This window comes from Portunus trituberculatus, chromosome 11 (assembly GCF_017591435.1).
Source record: "Portunus trituberculatus isolate SZX2019 chromosome 11, ASM1759143v1, whole genome shotgun sequence".
Classification (NCBI taxonomy): Eukaryota; Metazoa; Arthropoda; class Malacostraca; order Decapoda; family Portunidae; genus Portunus; species Portunus trituberculatus.
This window is the reverse complement of record NC_059265.1, coordinates 6235706-6251914: the sequence shown is the minus strand read 5'-3', so window position 1 is coordinate 6251914 and position 16209 is coordinate 6235706. Positions and strand designations below refer to the sequence as shown.

General features: G+C 42.8%; 1 protein-coding gene and 2 long non-coding RNA genes across 15 annotated transcripts in view; all 3 read left to right on the top strand.

Moving 5' to 3' along the window:
* The first annotated feature begins 9606 nt into the window (after positions 1-9606).
* On the top strand, positions 9607-12731 carry LOC123502473. Of its 13 annotated transcripts, XR_006674114.1 has the most exons (6): positions 9609-9648; positions 10206-10547; positions 11246-11478; positions 11913-11976; positions 12296-12461; positions 12679-12693. XR_006674114.1 is itself a non-coding variant. In XM_045251610.1 (4 exons), exons 1-4 carry the CDS (start codon positions 10471-10473, stop codon positions 12686-12688), a joined length of 303 nt encoding a protein of 100 aa, XP_045107545.1. In that variant the 5' UTR covers positions 9693-10470; the 3' UTR covers positions 12689-12731. The 13 variants fall into 13 exon arrangements, 3 of the variants coding, with proteins under 3 accessions (XP_045107545.1, XP_045107547.1, XP_045107546.1); XR_006674122.1 differs by lacking the exon at positions 10206-10547 and having other exon boundaries at positions 9607-9648; positions 11378-11478; XR_006674118.1 differs by lacking the exon at positions 10206-10547.
* A 13-nt stretch (positions 12732-12744) lies between these two features.
* The window catches only part of LOC123502476, a 9374-nt gene continuing 5909 nt past the window's right edge, over positions 12745-16209 (top strand). Inside the window, exon 1 of the long non-coding RNA XR_006674125.1 lies at positions 12745-12786. This is a non-coding gene — a long non-coding RNA (uncharacterized LOC123502476). The remainder of the gene's footprint in view (positions 12787-16209) is intronic.
* The window catches only part of LOC123502477, a 593-nt gene continuing 221 nt past the window's right edge, over positions 15838-16209 (top strand). Inside the window, exons 1-2 of the long non-coding RNA XR_006674126.1 lie at positions 15838-15887; positions 16043-16209. The exon at positions 16043-16209 is cut by the window's right edge and continues 221 nt beyond it. This is a non-coding gene — a long non-coding RNA (uncharacterized LOC123502477). The remainder of the gene's footprint in view (positions 15888-16042) is intronic.

The following is a 16209-nucleotide window of genomic DNA, read 5'->3' as shown; positions in this document are numbered from 1 at the left end:
TTGATAAGGTACCGCATAGGAGGCTAGTGTACAAATTGAGACTACATGGGATAGGGGGTAGGTTAGTTGACTGGATTAGTGAATGGCTTTCTGATAGGAAACAGAGAGTAGTATTAAATGGGGCAATGTCTGAGTGGAAGGAAGTGGTTAGTGGGGTACCCCAAGGATCAGTGCTAGGACCTCTTCTTTTCTTGGTGTACATTAATGATTTAGATATAGGAATTAGTAGCAAAGTATTAAAGTTTGCAGATGATACTAAGATAGCATGTGCAGTACAGGGCGAAAAGGACAATTACAGAATACAACGAGACCTGGACAGGCTGATAGCATGGGCAGACAGGTGGCAGATGGAGTTTAATTCTGATAAGTGTCAGGTTATGCATTTAGGTAAAGACAACACAAACTTTAACTATGAGATGGAGGGATGTTGGCTAGAGGCAGTAGAGGAAGGAAAGGATTTAGGAGTAGTGATAGACAGGACTATGAAATTTTCAAAGCAATGTTTAGAAGCAAGAAATAGGGCAAATAGGATCCTGGGTTTTATAAATAGAAATGTTAGTTATAAAAGTAAGGAAGTGGTGCGTAGCTTATATAATTCCTATGTTAGGCCCCATTTAGAGTATTGCATACAGGCCTGGTCACCCCACTATAGGCAGGATATCAACATGTTAGAAGCAGTTCAGAGAAGAGCAACTAGGATGATACCAGCATTAAAGCGCCTGGAGTATAGAGATAGATTAAAGGAATTAAACATGTTTTCATTTGAGAGGAGATGTATAAGAGGATATGATAGAGTTATTTAAAATGTTCTCAGATACAAACTACATAGATGTGAGATCTTTCTTTACCTTAGAGGAGGGAAATAGGACTAGAAATCATGGCAGGAAGATTAGAAAGCAAGGCTGCAGGTTAGATATAAGAAAATATTTCTTTAGTCATAGAGTGGTAGACTTCTGGAATGCATTGCCAGAGACGGTTGTAAATAGCACTAGTTTGACAATGTTTAAAACAGATTAGATAAGCACTTAAATTTATTAGATTTATAATTATGTATAGCACTGCATGATAGTTTTTATAAGAAATTTACTATAGTTAAATAAGACATGATCCCCATGTATGGGGACCACAAATTGTAGAGGATTTCGCTGCAGGACTTAGCCCTGTTAATGGGCCAAATATTTAGAATTAGTATATAATGTATTGTGTACTTGTAAGTGTATCTTTAAGTACTGATGACGAGGTCGCTGTGCGACTGATACAGGATAACCTAGATGGGCCCTGGTGGCCCTTTTTTTATCCTATTATTTATGTTATGTTATGTTATGTTATGATTCTTATTGGCCTCATACCTTCTCTTGTGAACTTTCCAATTCTATGGAAGTCCTCTATTTCTTGTACTAGGTCTTTTCCCTCCTCCTGCACCACATTAATGATATTATTTATCACCTTTTTTATGTTTTTCTCTCTCTCTCCATTTTACTCGGTGTCTTATCCTCCTCCACACCAAATATCACCACACATCTCTTTTTGTCTACAGTTTCCCTCACCAATGTCTCATTTGATTTAATAACCTTCACCACTTTCTCAGCAATCTTCTCTTCTATGATCTGTTGATCTATAATTTCAGCAAGGCCCAAAGTTTTCTCCCCAGACTCTTTGATTTCCTTTTCCTTGTGTGTGTGTGTCTAAGCCGTAGGTGTGTATGTCCTGTCTGTTTGTCCACACTGGTCCAATTTGTGGTTCATTTGAGTGACAGTCGCCGCACACACCACATCCACGCTCAGTTTGTTCCATGCATCAATGCTCCGATACGGGAAGCTATACATACATACATACATACATACTTGTTGATGTGGCTCGTGCAGGAGTCCTTCAGTATTTTGTTTGGGTGTCCTCTTAGGTAATTAGTGGATGCCATCGTGATCAGGTTCTCCCTATCCAATATGTCCACTCCATGTACTATTTTGAACATTGTTATAATATCCCTGTGACTCTTCTTTCTTCCAACATGCTTCATTCCAGCCTATTTAACCTCTCCTCATACGGTACCTCCTATCATTCTTGTTGCTAACCTCTGCACTCTTTCCACTTGATTGACATGTTGGTTTCTTCATGTATGCTCACCAAATTACTGATGCATATTCCAACTGTGGCCTAATCAGGCTGGTCAATATCTTCTTTATCATGTTCCCGTCCACCTAATTAAATGCCCATCCTATACTTTGGAGCATGCTGTACGTTTTGCAAAATATTATTCGATTAATGTGCTTTTCTGGAGACAGATTAATTACTCTGTACAGTCACTCCCAAGTCTTTTTCTTCACTGACTTCAATTACGTACAGTCTTCCCTCCCGCCCCCAGTCTTTATAGGGTGTATATTTAGTTGTAGCCATTCTCATTCCACAGGTTTTGTTGGTATTGAATTCCATTTGCCACGTCCTGCTCCATTCCTATATTTTGTCCAAGTCCTTGTGCAGTATATTACAGTGATGCATATTCCTCACTGTCCTCCTCATCTTTGCCTCATCTGCAAACATATTCCTATACTACAGTAACTTCTCACTCCCTCTGGCATGTCATTTATATAATAATTGATCAGGACCAAGCACTGAACCTTGGGAACTCCACTGGTTACTTTCCTCCACTCTGACTTCACTCCCTTCACTCCCACCGTCCTCATTTCTCTACCTGTCAAATAATTTCTCATCCACTCCGTCAGATTTGCCCTCATTCCTCCGATACTACTTCACTTCCACATCAATCTGTTATGTGGTACTTTATCAAATGCTTTTTTGAAGTGTAGGTATACACAATCAACCCATCCATCCCTCTCTTGTCAAATATCCACCACTCTTGAGTAGAAACATAGCAAATTTGATACACACCATTTCCCTTTTGTAAAGCCAAACTGTTTCTCACTTAGTATTTGTTTGTTTTCCAGGAAGTCACACCACTTGCTTTTGATCACTTGTTCACATATGTTACACATAATGGTGGTCAAAGAAACAGCAGGAGTAGGCAGTAGTCACCTGCCGCCCGGTGGAATACTCCAGGAGAGGTACTTACGGGGATGTAGGCAGTGCTGCAGACTGAGTGATTCCCGTGTCCTCTCTTCCCGGTTCCCTTTGTGGTCTCATTTATACAATTGAGCAGCTGCAGCCTGCCCTCTAAAGACAACTTCTACTACTTCCTACACTACACTACAACACCTTACACTTTTACACTCTCTTCAAATCAAAATTTAATAATGGCTTCACCACGCCCTGCCTCGGAGTCCCCCTCTGGGGAGGGGACCATAAATGTCCCCAGGTCGGACTGCCCTCTGCTGTCGACCTTGGGTGTCTTGACACTTCATCTAATACTTTCACTATCAATTTCTGCAACATTCGTGGCCTTCGTTCTAATTTTCAATCTGTGGAACACCACCTCTCCTCTACTAAACCTCATCTTCTCTTCCTAACTGAAACACAGTTGTCTGCGACTACTGACAGCAGCCCTTTTCTGTTCCCTCCTACTTGCTCTATCCTCATTTTCAATCCAAAGCTGGATGTTGCGCATACGTGCGTAACGACACCACTTGCTCTCGTGCCCACAATCTTGAATCTTCAGAATTTTCTACCATCTGGCTAAGACTTCAATGTCACTCTCTAACTAAATTCATCTGTGCTGTATACCTCTCACCTAACTCCTCTGACTATGTAAAATTCTTTGACTATTTGACTTCCAAGGTGGAGCACATCTTATCTCACTTTCCTTTGCTGAGATCTCCATTTTAGGGATTTCAATGTTCACCACCAGCTTTGGCTTTCATCTTCTTTCACTGACCAACCTGGTGAACAAACCTTCAACTTTGCTATCCTTCATGACCTAGAGCAGCTAGTGAAGTTCCCTACCCGTATTCCTGACCGCCTTGGAGACACGCCCAACATTCTTGATCTTTTCCTAACCTCCAACCCTTCTGCTTACTCTGTTAAACTTTCCTCTCCGTTGGGCTCCTCCGACCACAATCTAATTTCCGTTACCAGTTCTATCACTCCAGTGCAGCCTCAGGACCCGCCTAAGCGGAGGTGCTTCTGGCATTTTAACTCTGCTAAATGGGAGGAACTAAGGCAGTACTATTCTGATTTCCTTGGGATGATTATTGTTTTCATGTCAGAGATCCTTCTCTTTGTGCCGAGCGCATAACAGAGGTGATTATCTCTGGCATGGAGCTATACATTCCTCATACTTTCTCTAACCCTAAAGCTAAAAAGCCTTGGTTTAACTCTGCTTGTTCTCGTGCTGTCAATGATAGAGAGGCGGCTCACAAACGGTTCCGTAGCCATCCAACTGCTGAAACTCATGCCCTATATATTTCTGCCCGTAATCATGCCAAATCTATTCTCCAACTTACTAAAACTCTTTCATCAATAGAAAATGTCAAAGTCTTTCCAATTCTAACTCCTCTCGAGATTTCTGGCATCTAGCCAATAATATCTCTAACAACTTTACTTCTTCGTCTTTCCTCCTTTACTTCATCCAGATGGCTCTACAGCTGTCTCTTCTTTTCTAAAGCTGAACTCTTCGCTCAAACCTTTGCTACCAACTCAACTTTGGATGATTCTGGGCATATTCCTCCTACTCCTCCACCCTCTGACTACTTCATCCCTAAAATTAAAATTCTTTATAAAGACGTTTTCCTGGCCCTCTCTGGCCTTGATTCTCGGAAGGCTTACGGTCCGGATGGAGTCCCTCCTGTTGTTCTCAAAACTGTGCTTCCGAACTCGCTCACAGCCTGGTCAAACTCTTTCATCTGTGTCTCTACTTCTATTTATCCTTCTTGCTGGAAGTTTGCTCACATTCAACCTGTCCCTAAAAAGGTGACCACTCCAATCCTTCTAACTACCGCCCTATAGCTTTGATTTCCTGCCTTTCTAAAGCCTTTGAGTCTATCCTTAATAGGAAGATAATGAGGCATCTATCAGCTCACAACCTTCTCTCTGATTGCCAGTATGGTTTCCGTAAAGGCAGATCTACTGGTGATCTTCTTACTTTCCTAACTGAATCTTGGTCATCCTCTTTAGGGACTTCGGTGAAACCTTTGCTGTCGGCCTTGACATATCGAAAGCCTTCGATAGAGTCTGGCACAAATCTTTAATTTCTAAACTACCCTCCTACGGATTCTATCCTTCTCTCTGTACCTTCATCTCCAGTTTCCTTTCCGATCGTTCTATTGCTGCTGTAGTAGACGGTCACTGTTCTTCCCTAAAACTATCAACAGTGGTGTTCCACAGGGTTCTGTCCTATCACCCACTCTCTTTCTATTATTCATCAATGATCTCCTAAATCTGACTCAATGCCCTATCCACTCCTATGCTGATGATACCACCCTGCATTATTCAACAGCGTTCAACAGACGCCCAACCCAACAACAATTAAATGACTCAAGGCGAGATGCTATAGGACGCCTAACTTCTGATCTTTCACTTGTTTCTGATTGGGGCAGAGAAAACCTGGTTTTGTTCAATGCCTCAAAACTCAATTTCTACAACTATCTACTCGACATAACCTTCCAGACAACTATCCTCTCTTCTTCAATAACACTCAACTTCCCTCTCCTCTACATTAAACACACTCGGTCTATCCTTCACTAAAAATCTAAACTGGAAATTTCACATCTCTACTCTTGCTAAATCAGCTTCCAAGAAGTTAGGTGTCCTATGGCGTCTTCGTCCATTTTTCTCTCCTCCCAGCTGCTTGCTCTGTACAAGGGCCTTATCCGCCCGTGTATGGAGTATGGCTCTCATGTCTGGGGATCCACACACAGCTTTACTAAACAAGGTGGAATCTAAAGCTTTTCGTCTTATCAACTCTTCTCCTCTAACTGACTGTCTTGATTCTTTAAGTCACCGCCGCAATGTTGCATCTTTATCTGTCTTCTACCGCTGTTTTCATGCTGTCTGCTCTTCTGAACTTGCTAACTGCATGCCTTCCCCTCCTGCGGCCTCGCTGCACAAGACTCTCTACTTCTTCTCATCCCTATTCTGTCCATCTTCCTAATGCAAGAGTTAACCAGTATCTTCACTCCTTCATTCCCTACACTGGTAAACTCTGGAACTCTCTACCTGTGTCTGTATTTCCACCTGCCTATGACTTAAACTCTTTCAAAAGAGGAGTGTCAAGACACCTCTTACGTTAACTGGACCCTCCTTTTAGATTTTTCTGTTTTTCTCTTTCTACTTTTCTTTTAACAGGGCCTGGCAACCAGCGGGATTTTTTTTTCCAACACTGTGTTTGCCCTTGGCCAGTGCCCTTGTAATGTAAAAAAAAAAAAAAAAAACGTCTTTACAGTTGAAATCTCCAAGTAGAACCATTTTGCTTTCTTTGCAGCTTCATTTGTCATTGTTTCCAATGTGCTTTCCACCATACTGTTAGACTGATCATTTGACCATCCACTTGTTGTTTTGGGAGGTACATACACACTTACAATATTGATATCTTGCCTTCCATCACTCACCACCACACCCACCACTTCATTTTACACTACTTTTACACTACTAACTCTTTTCCTCTTAACACAATTATTCCACCTCCAATTTTAGTCACTCTATCTTTTCTCTGTGTGTGTGTGTGTGTGTGTGTGAGAGAGAGAGAGAGAGAGAGAGAGAGGGGGTGTCTGTGGTGGTAGGCTAAGAGAAAGAGTGAGAGTGGAGTTTATTTAGTGGTTTAAAGAAAGGAAATGTGAGAAAAAATTGAGGTTTTGAGAGAGAGAGAGAGAGAGAGAGAGAGAGAGAGAGAGAGAGAGAGAGAGAGAGAGAGAGGTGTCCGTGGTGGGCTGAAAAAGAGAGAGAGGTGGTGGGCTAAGAGAGAGAGAGATAAGACCATTTTATTGACATAAGGAAGGGTGTATGGAGGGCAGAAGATTAATGGCCACAGTCTTCACTATTTAAACCCCCACATGAGTTTGTGAAGCTGTAGAAAATCACCAAATAGTCACTAGAATGAATAGATAAATGGACAGATAGAAAGATAAATAGATAGATAAATAAATCAACTCGTAGATCGATAAGATGTGTATATTCCTTTACTTATGATCACTTCACTGTGGTATATTGCCAGAAATACTCATAGATCAAGAAAAGAGGCGATAGAAATAGAGAACGAGGAAATATCTGAGTGTGTTTTGCAGTAAAGAGGCAAGTTTTAGGAGATGTGACTTGCTTCCTTCAGCCAAACATGTGTTACAATGCAGTCACCAGTCTGACATTTCATAGCCGTGGTCACTTCTTCCCGATATACCTTTCAAATATCTCGATTTCTCTTTCCTTTTCCCGCGCTATATCAAAACACTCCTGTAAACGTAGAAGCTGTTTCATGTATACTGCCTTTCTATAACCACAGCAGGGCAATACAACGAAAAGAAAGGATGAAAAATAAAGAATAAATCAATATGTGCAATTTATAGAAGTAGTGTCTCATTAATAATAGATTTAGTAAGTTATTATACACATTTATACTAAGGATCATCACAAACACACCCGCCCCTACACGTCAACCGGGAGGACCAGTTGTGTTGTTGTTGGTGGTGGTGGTGTGTCTTATCTTGCCATACACCCATACACACCCACACACACCCATACACAGCCATACATACTTAAAACACACTTATATACCTCAAACACTCAAACACAGCCATACATACACTCATATACCTCAAACACAGCCATACATACACTTATATACCTCAAACACTCGTACACTTATATACCTCAAACACTGTAAACACAGCCAAACACACACCACACCCGTGGTGGTATTTAGTGTTAGTCCTCAGTCTTGCCACACACACACACACACAGAAACATGCCCCCAAACACTCTTAAACACCAAATAACACACACAGACATAAGTGTGCAGTGTTTAGGAGCACCAAGCAGTGAGTGAGACAGCAGTACACGGTGTCAGCGTACACCACAATCCTCCACAGCGTTCATGTGTGAGGTACGTTTGAGGCCGTTCACTTATTTCTTTGGTTAGGTTTACAAGTGAGAGTGAAAACAGTGTGACTTGTGCCCAGGTGTTGAGGAAGGCGATTGGTAAAAGTTTTGAGTGTGTTTTGCGTCATTTTTGTGTGTTTCTAGTGCGTTTTGAGGTGTTGCAAGGTGTTCTGAGTGTGTTTTGCAGTAAAGAAGCAAGTTTTAGGAGATGTGACTTGCTTCCTTCAGCCAAACATGTGTCACAATGCAGTCACCAGTCTGACATTTCATAGCCGTGGTCACTTCTTCCCGATATACCTTCATTTTGTTGTGGTGAGCTGATAAAGGCAACACATGGACTCAGAGCCCCTGCCCCAGCTGTTCCCGCCTCCCTCTCCCGGATGTAGCCCACCCCGGTCCCCCTCCGCTCTCCTCCCGAGCCCCCGCCTCCTGGGCCACCAGCAGGTTTCTATACTTTTTTCACATATTTGCTAATGATAATATTACGCTTCCATGGTGTGTTTTTATGGTTCCTATAAATACTGCGTTGTGTTTGAAGAGTGTTCCGCGCCAGAGTTTGGTAAATATGTGGCGTTTAGTGGTGTTTTATGGCGTGTATAAATGTCTTTTCAACGGCCAAATTTTCCATCTGCTTTTTGAGTTTTTATTTGAAGGTGTAAGTGGGCCTTTATGGTGGCAAAGAGTCGTCTGTGCTGATTTAGGCGTGAAATCAACCCATTGAGTCAAATATGTGGACTTTGAAATGGTGTTTGGTCCCGTTAAACGTAAGTTTTATATTTTGTATTTGATTTAATTACGTTTTGGTTGACGGTCTAACTCGGTGTCCAATGCCTTAAAAGAAAGCTCAGACTGTGTCAAGTGTGTTAAAATACTCGCCAAGTGAAAATGGCTGGACTTGACAAGAGTTTTGATGAGTTTGGATTTGAATGGTTTTGTTTGACATAAATAAGTTTCATTGGTTCACTTCTGGTCCTAGCTAACTGTTGGACGCCTGAGAAGAGAGTTTATATTGTCTAATATTTTTCAAAATAAATATAAAGTGGAAATGGGTGGACGTTTTTGAGTTTCATGAGTGCAAATGATTTTATAATTTATAATATAGTTAATTTACACAATTCTTTGAAACTAGTTAGGCAGGAGATGTTTTTATGTTGTGGATGTTAGTTAAAGTTTGTTCACAGTCGTAAAATGTCAAGCATTCGGCCGTGGCTTCGTTTTTTCTATGGGTCAATTTTCAAATTATTTACGTAATTTAGACGAGTCTCCGCTGGTCCCGCGCATTCTGTGACGTCACAGGCCTTGGGCTGGCGTCCCTCCTCCCAGCCGCCCAGTTCGTCAGTATTTTGCCTAATATCTAGTGATTTCTACGTGTTTGCGTGTGTTTCAGGGCTCTGGTGTGTAGATAATAATGGTAGAAGGAAGAAGAAAGGAGAAATAAAGGAGGAGGAGGAGGAAGGAAGGAGAAAAGTAGGAGGAAGAGGAGGACCAGCCAAGGCTGCCAAGCCACTTCCTCAATATTTTGCCTAATATCTAGTGTTTTCTGAGTGTTGTGGTGTGTTTCTAGGCTCAGGCGTGTAGATGGAAGCAACAGAAAGACTAAAAAAGGGAAACAGAGGAGGAGGAATGAGAAAGGAAGCGGAAGAAGAGGAGGAGTCAAGCCACAACATTTAGGTAAGTCACCCTTGTAATGTTGCCGTTCTTTACAATGCTTTTGGTGTAGTGGTGGGTATATTTGGGGTATTTTAAGTGTGTTTGGCAGTATTGCAGAGTGTTTTAGGTGTTATAAGTATGTTTTCAGTGTGCGTTGGATGTATTGAGGCATATTTGACGTATCTTGAGTGTGGTGTGGAAGTGTTTGAGTATTGGCGTGTGTTTTGAGTGTGTTTGGGGCATTTTGAGGGGTTATCATGTATTTTGCGACAGTTTTGAGTGTTTGAAGAGCTTTGGGTGTGTGTGGGAGTGATTTGGGTGTATATTGGGTTTTTGTAGTGAGTTGTGTGCGTGTTTGGCAGCCTTTTAAGGTGGTGTATGGTGTCTCAAGTGTGTTTTAGGACGATTTGAAGTTGTTTTGGTGTGTGGCGCGTGTGTTGGGTGTGTGTAGAGGCTGTTTTTGTTTGCATTGGGTGTTTCTAGTGAGTTTTGGCTGTTTATAGAAAAAATAAAAGAAACACGTAAAAATAAAGAAAATAAGGTAAAAGTAATAATGTAAATGAATACCCGTTGAAAAGGCGGAATTGTTCATGCACCACCACAACAAACCGAGGCGGCCCTCCCACCGGCGCTGCCGCCACAACCACCCGCTCTTGTGGCAGGGGCCGGCAGGGACGCGCTGGGACGCATCCTCTTCACCGACCCACACAAATACAAGGACGCCATATACAAGAGGTGGACACAGCGGGAAAAGAAGAAAAAAGAACTTCAACATTAGCGGAACAAAGAACGAGAAGAAGTAAGGAGCTTCCGTTGCAACATCTACATCTACATCTACCACTAATGGCCACCGGGATACGTGTCTTATTTAATGATTTCCGAGGCCCCTGGCGGTCATGGAGGGCGGTGAGCAGTGCCTGGTGAGCCCTGTGGCATTGGTGCATGTGTGTGGAGTGCCATTGTGTAGTTATTAGTATTCATATGATTTTTGAGAGGGTAATTGTGTGTGTGTGTGTGGTATTTATTTTAATATTTAATTCATTCTATCGGCTGTGTAAGGGGACTGGCACCGGAGTAGGCTAGTTTTTATTATTTTTGTTATGTTGAAGAGGTAAACTTGTGTGAGAGAGAGAGAGAGAGAGTGTCTAGTATTTATTCAATCTATTTGACTCATTCTCTCGGCTCTGTAAGGTGACTGGCACCGGAGTAGGGCTAGTTTTTATTATTTTTGTCATTTTTATGTTCCTCCTTAGCCAAGAATCTTAAAGATACAAAAAATAAATCAATAAAAACGGTTTCTCCAGTCCTCTCATGCTAAAATGACCCTAATCTAATTTTTAATCCCGGGGTTGTGTGGCTGGCCTGGGGGTGATGGGGGCTGGCAGGGGTGATGGGGGCTGGCGTGGGTCACAAGAGGGGGCTTTTCTCCCTTATGCAGTCTTCTCATATGCTAAAATGACCCTAATCTACTTTTTAATCCCCTGGGGTTGTGTGGCTTGCCTGGGGGTGACGAGGGGCTTGGGGGTGACAGGAGGGGCTATTCTCCCTTTACCTCTCAGTTGTCCTTTTCCAGTCCTCTCTTATGCTAAAAAGACCTTAACCAAATTTTTATCCCCAGGGGTCATGTTGCTTGTGTGGCCGGTGTGAATGTGACCGGGGGCTTGGCAGGGGTGATGGGAGGCTTGGCAAGGGTGGCAGGGGGGCGAGGTACAGCCAATACCCCCCGGCGTACATGCCCTCAAAACTGCAGGAGATGGAGGACAGCGGGGAGATGAAGGAATTTGAGTAGCGGGCGGTCCGAGTGGCCCACAGCACCCACACCACCTCCGTACTCCACCACCCGCTTGTCAGGTGTGTGTGTGTGTGTGTGTCTGTGTGTGTGTGTGTGTGTGTGTGTGTGTGTGTGTGTGTGTGTGTGTGGGTTTTGTCTCTTTCTATCTCTCTCTCTCTCTCTCTCTCTCTCTCTCTCTCTCTCTCTCTCTCTCTCTCTCTCTCTCTCTCTCTCTCTCTCTCTCTCTCTGTGTGTGTGTGTGTGTGAGAGAGAGAGAGATTCTGAACTTTGTGTGTGTGTGTGTGTGTGAGACTGGAAGAGGAGAGGAGGAGGAGGAGGAGGAGGAGAAGGTGGTGGTGGAAGAAGAAGAAGAAGAAGAGGAGGAAGAAGAGAGAGAGAGAGAGAGAGAAAGAGAGAGCAATTGTGTGTGTGTGTGTGTGTGTGTGTGTGTGTGTGTGTGTGTGTGTGTGTGTGTGCACGTGTGTCCCTAAACTAACCTAACTCTCTCTCACAGGAAATTCACCAACCACATCATGAAAACAGGAAACAAACCTCTGGCCAGGGAACTTGTCGAGAAGGTGAGGGGAAGTTAGTGGCGTAGTAGTAGTAGTAGTAGTAGTAGTAGTAGTAGTAGTAGTAGTAGTTATTTTGTATTATATTCCTTCATCACCTACTACTACTACTACTACTACTACTACTACTACTACTACTACTACTACTACTACTACTACTACTACTACTACTACTACTACTATGTGTCTCCAGCCTGGTGTGATGTTAAGTTAGTGGTTAGTTAAGGAGAAATTAGCTCAAATAGGAAGGCTTGTAATGTGTGTGTCTGTGTGCTTGTTGGTCTGTTTTCCTGTTACCTAACCTAACCTAACCTTCTCATTTCAGGTCAAAGGTCACAACTAGCCAGCCGGGAGTGGGTCAGGATGGCACGGCTGGCTGTGGTGGTGGTGGTGGTGGTATTGGTGTTGGCGGCAGCAGCGGCGGGAAGGCCAGACTACACGCTGTCCCAAAATTTATTGAAATGTTGCAGAGTGAACAGTCCGCTTGGAAGGTTTGTTTGTTTTTTGTTTGTTTGTTTGTTTGTCTCTCTCTCTCTCTCTCTCTCTCTCTCTCTCTCTCTCTCTCTCTCTCTCTCTCTCTCTCTCTCTCTCTCTCTCTCTCTCTCTATATATATATATATATATATATATATATATATATATATATATATATATATATATATATATATATATATATATATTAATCCAGTTTGATTTAATTTCTTTCAGATTGTGTTAAGATATGGAGAAACAGACCAAAGGAACAGGAGGAGGAGGAGGAGGAAAGAGATATGAGGAGGAAGAGAAGAAGGATGGAATGAAGAGGAAGAAGAAAAGGTAAGATAAGAAGAAATATTGTCATTTTATAAGGTTGAATCTCTCTCTCTCTCTCTCTCTCTCTCTCTCTCTCTCTCTCTCTCTCTCTCTCTCTCTCTCTCTCTCTCTCTCTCTCTCTCGCTAACTTTCAAAATTTCAAAATTTGAATGATTTTGACGCACTTGAGAGAGAGAGAGAGAGGGGCAGGCAGTGAGTTCCAGGGTTTAGCAGTGAATGATGTTCCCTGTGATGTTATAGCGAGCAACATTACCGTCCCACAATCCAGTCTCTTCAAAGTACAAAATAATGTGTTGCTCGGTACGTTATCACATGCGCGGGTAAAATATACAAAAGTAATAAAGGTGAAATGTGTTCCTTGTAGCAACATCTGTCAACAAACGCAGTGTGACAATGTGTTCAAGGCATCCTGTGCCCACCACCTGGCTGCCTGCCTGCTGTCTGTCAGCCTTGAACCAATGGCTTAGTCTGTTGCAAAGCACCATGCCATACAGCTTTGTCAGGCTGTTCATTACTGTTAGGTTAGGTTAGGTTGGGTTAGGTTAGATTAGGTTAGGTTAGGTTAAATTGATTACTGTTATGCTTTCATCATTGTTAGCCAAAGCCTGGGAGCCTCGCTTGGAAGTGGTGAAGAGCTTGGCAGTCACCCAAGGCCTGGGATATGTTGCAGATATGAAAAAAAATATTATTCAGTAGAGTAGTTCTACATAAGAGCCATGTCACACACAGGAAGATGTTTGAACAAGCCTGGCAGTGCACCACACCCTTGCTAATGTCAATAAAATGGTGTCATGCTACACAAAACTCAAGGCAAACATGTGTCCCAGTACTGGAGGGTTAAAATAGTCAATACTGTGGCCATGGCATTAAACTTGTAACCTGTAGAGGCCTTTCTTAATGTCAATAAAATGGTCTAATGTTTTACAAATTTCAAGGTAAAAATGTGTCCCAGTACTGAAGGGGTTAAAATAGTGGTGGTGGTGGTGGTGGTGGTGTCCTTGGGTTCCCTTGAGGTAGTGTACACAGAATATTTGTCAGTGTACTCGTTTGCATGGCCAACTTATTAACTGTCACACCTGTGCAATGTCACCTTTGTCATATCTCTCTCTCTCTCTCTCTTCTCTCTCTCTCTCTCTCTCTCTCTCTCTCTCTCTCTCTCTCTCTCTCTCTCTCTCTCTCTCTCTCTCTCTCTCTCTCTCTCTCTCTCTGATATTAATCCAGTTTGATTTATTTCAGATTGTGTTAAGATGTGGAGAAACAGACCAAGGAAAGAGGAGGAAGAGGAAGAGGAAGAGAAGAAGGAGAAGGAGGAAGAGGAGGAAGGAAGAGGTATAGGAAGATGAGAAGAGGAAGAAAAGAAGGAAGGACTCAAGAGAAAAAAATAGGTAAAATAGATATATTGTCATGTTAAAAGGTTAAATTTTTGTTCTCTCTCTCTCTCTCTCTCTCTCTCTCTCTCTCTCTCTCTCTCTCTCTCTCTCTCTCTCTCTCTCTCTCTCTCTCTCTCTCTCTCTCTCTCTCTCTCTCTCTCTCTCTCTCTCTCTCTCTCTCTCTCTCTCTCTCTCTCTCTCTCTCTCTCTCTCTCCTCCTCCTCCTCCTCCTCCTCCTCCTCCTCCTCCTCTCTCCTCCTCTCCTCCTCCTCCTCCTCCTCCTCCTCCTCCTCCTCCTCCTCCTCCTCCTCCCTCTTCCTTCCTCCTTCCTTCCTCCCTCCTCCCTCCTTATGTTTTGAGAGCATTTTAAAATAGTTTGGCATATTTTGAGGGCACTTTAAGATAGTTTGGGATTTTTTTTAGGGCATTTTAAGACAGTTTGGTATCTTTTGAGAGCATTTTAAGATAGCTTAGCATGTTTTAAGGACAATTTAAGACAATCCAGCATGTTTTTAAGAAAGTTTGGCAGGTTTTAAAGACATTTTAAGACAGTTTATGTTTTCAGTGCATTTTAAGGGAGTTTGGCATATTATGAAGGCATTTTAAGACAGTGACATGTTTTAAGGACAATTTAAGACAGTTTGGCATGTTTTATATGCATATTAAGATAGTTTGGCATGTTTTGTGAGCATATTAGGAGAGTTTGGCATGTTTTTAGGGAATAATAAGATAATTTGGCATGTTTTGAGGGTATTTTAAGACAGTTTGGCAGGCTTTGAAGACATTTTAAGAAAATTTGGCATGTCTTGAGGGCATTTTACCACAATTTGGCATGTTTTGAGGGGCATTTTAAGACAGTTTGGCTATGATTACACCATTGTATTGAGATTAGCAAGTGTCTATGGAGGTCACAAGATTAATGGCCACAGTCCTCAGTATTTTAATGCCCCACATGATTTTCTGAAGCTGCATAAAATCCCCAAACACAAAATGAATATGTCCTGGTACTGAAGGGGTTGATGGCTACGAGCTGCATGCCAAGTCTCTCTCTCATAGTTAGCACGCCCATAGATCATCACTTTTGTTTACTGTTGTTCACTTTACCTTTGTCAAAGTTTATGGTGAGTAGATAAGGTGCGGCGATTGCTGGAGCTTAATTGTGGTCCAGTTTCTGTGTCTCTGAGGGCATTTTGATCATTTGTTACATTATTAACCCCTTCAGAACTGGGACGCATTTTACCTTGAGTTTTGGGTGTGATTAGAGGGCTTTATTAACATTAGGAAGGGTTTATGGAGGTGAGAAGTTTAATGGCCACAGTCCTCACTATTTTAACCCTCACATAAGTTTGTGAAGCTGTATAAAGTCGCCAAATAGTCACCAAAATGAATATGGAAATGCATCACGGAACTGAAGGGGTTAATGATAGTGTTAGCTTGGGTGGCAAGCCTGACTGGAGAGGCTGTGTGTGACTAGGAGAGGACTGATATGTGACTGGGAGAGGTTGTGGGTGACTGATAGGTGACTGGGAGAGGCTGTGGGTGACTGATATGTGACTGGGAGAAGTTGTGGGTGACTGATAGGTGACTGGGAGAGATTGCGGGTGACTGATAGGTGACTGAGAGAGGTTGCGGGTGACTGATATGTGACTGGGAGAGGTTGCAGGTGACTGATAGATGACTGAGAGGCTGCGGGTGACTGATATGTGACTGGGAGAGGTTGCGGGTGACTGATAGGTGACTGGGAGAGACTGTGGGTGACTGATAGGTGACTGTGGGTGAGAGGTTGCGGGTGACTGATATGTGACTGGGAGAGGCTGCAGGTGACTGATAGATGACTGAGAGGCTGTGGGTGACTGATATGTGACTGGGAGAGGTTGGGTGACTGATAGGTGACTGGGAGAGACTGTGGGTGACTGATAGGTGACTGGGAGAGACTGTGGGTGACTGATAGGTGACTGGGAGAGACTGTGGGTGACTGGAAGAGGTTGCGGGTGATTGGGGGCTGTGGGTGACTGATATGTGACTGGGAGAGGTTGCAGGTGACTGATAGGTGAAT

Coding starts and splice junctions, on each gene's coding strand:
- LOC123502473 (XM_045251610.1), top strand. CDS start 10,471: ATGGCCACCGGGATACGTGTCTTATTTAATGATTTCCGAGGCCCCTGG. Junction 10,534..11,912: donor CCTGGCGGTCATGGAGGGCG/GTGAGCAGTGCC, acceptor TCTCTCTCACAG/GAAATTCACCAACCACATCA. Junction 11,977..12,295: donor CCAGGGAACTTGTCGAGAAG/GTGAGGGGAAGT, acceptor TTCTCATTTCAG/GTCAAAGGTCACAACTAGCC.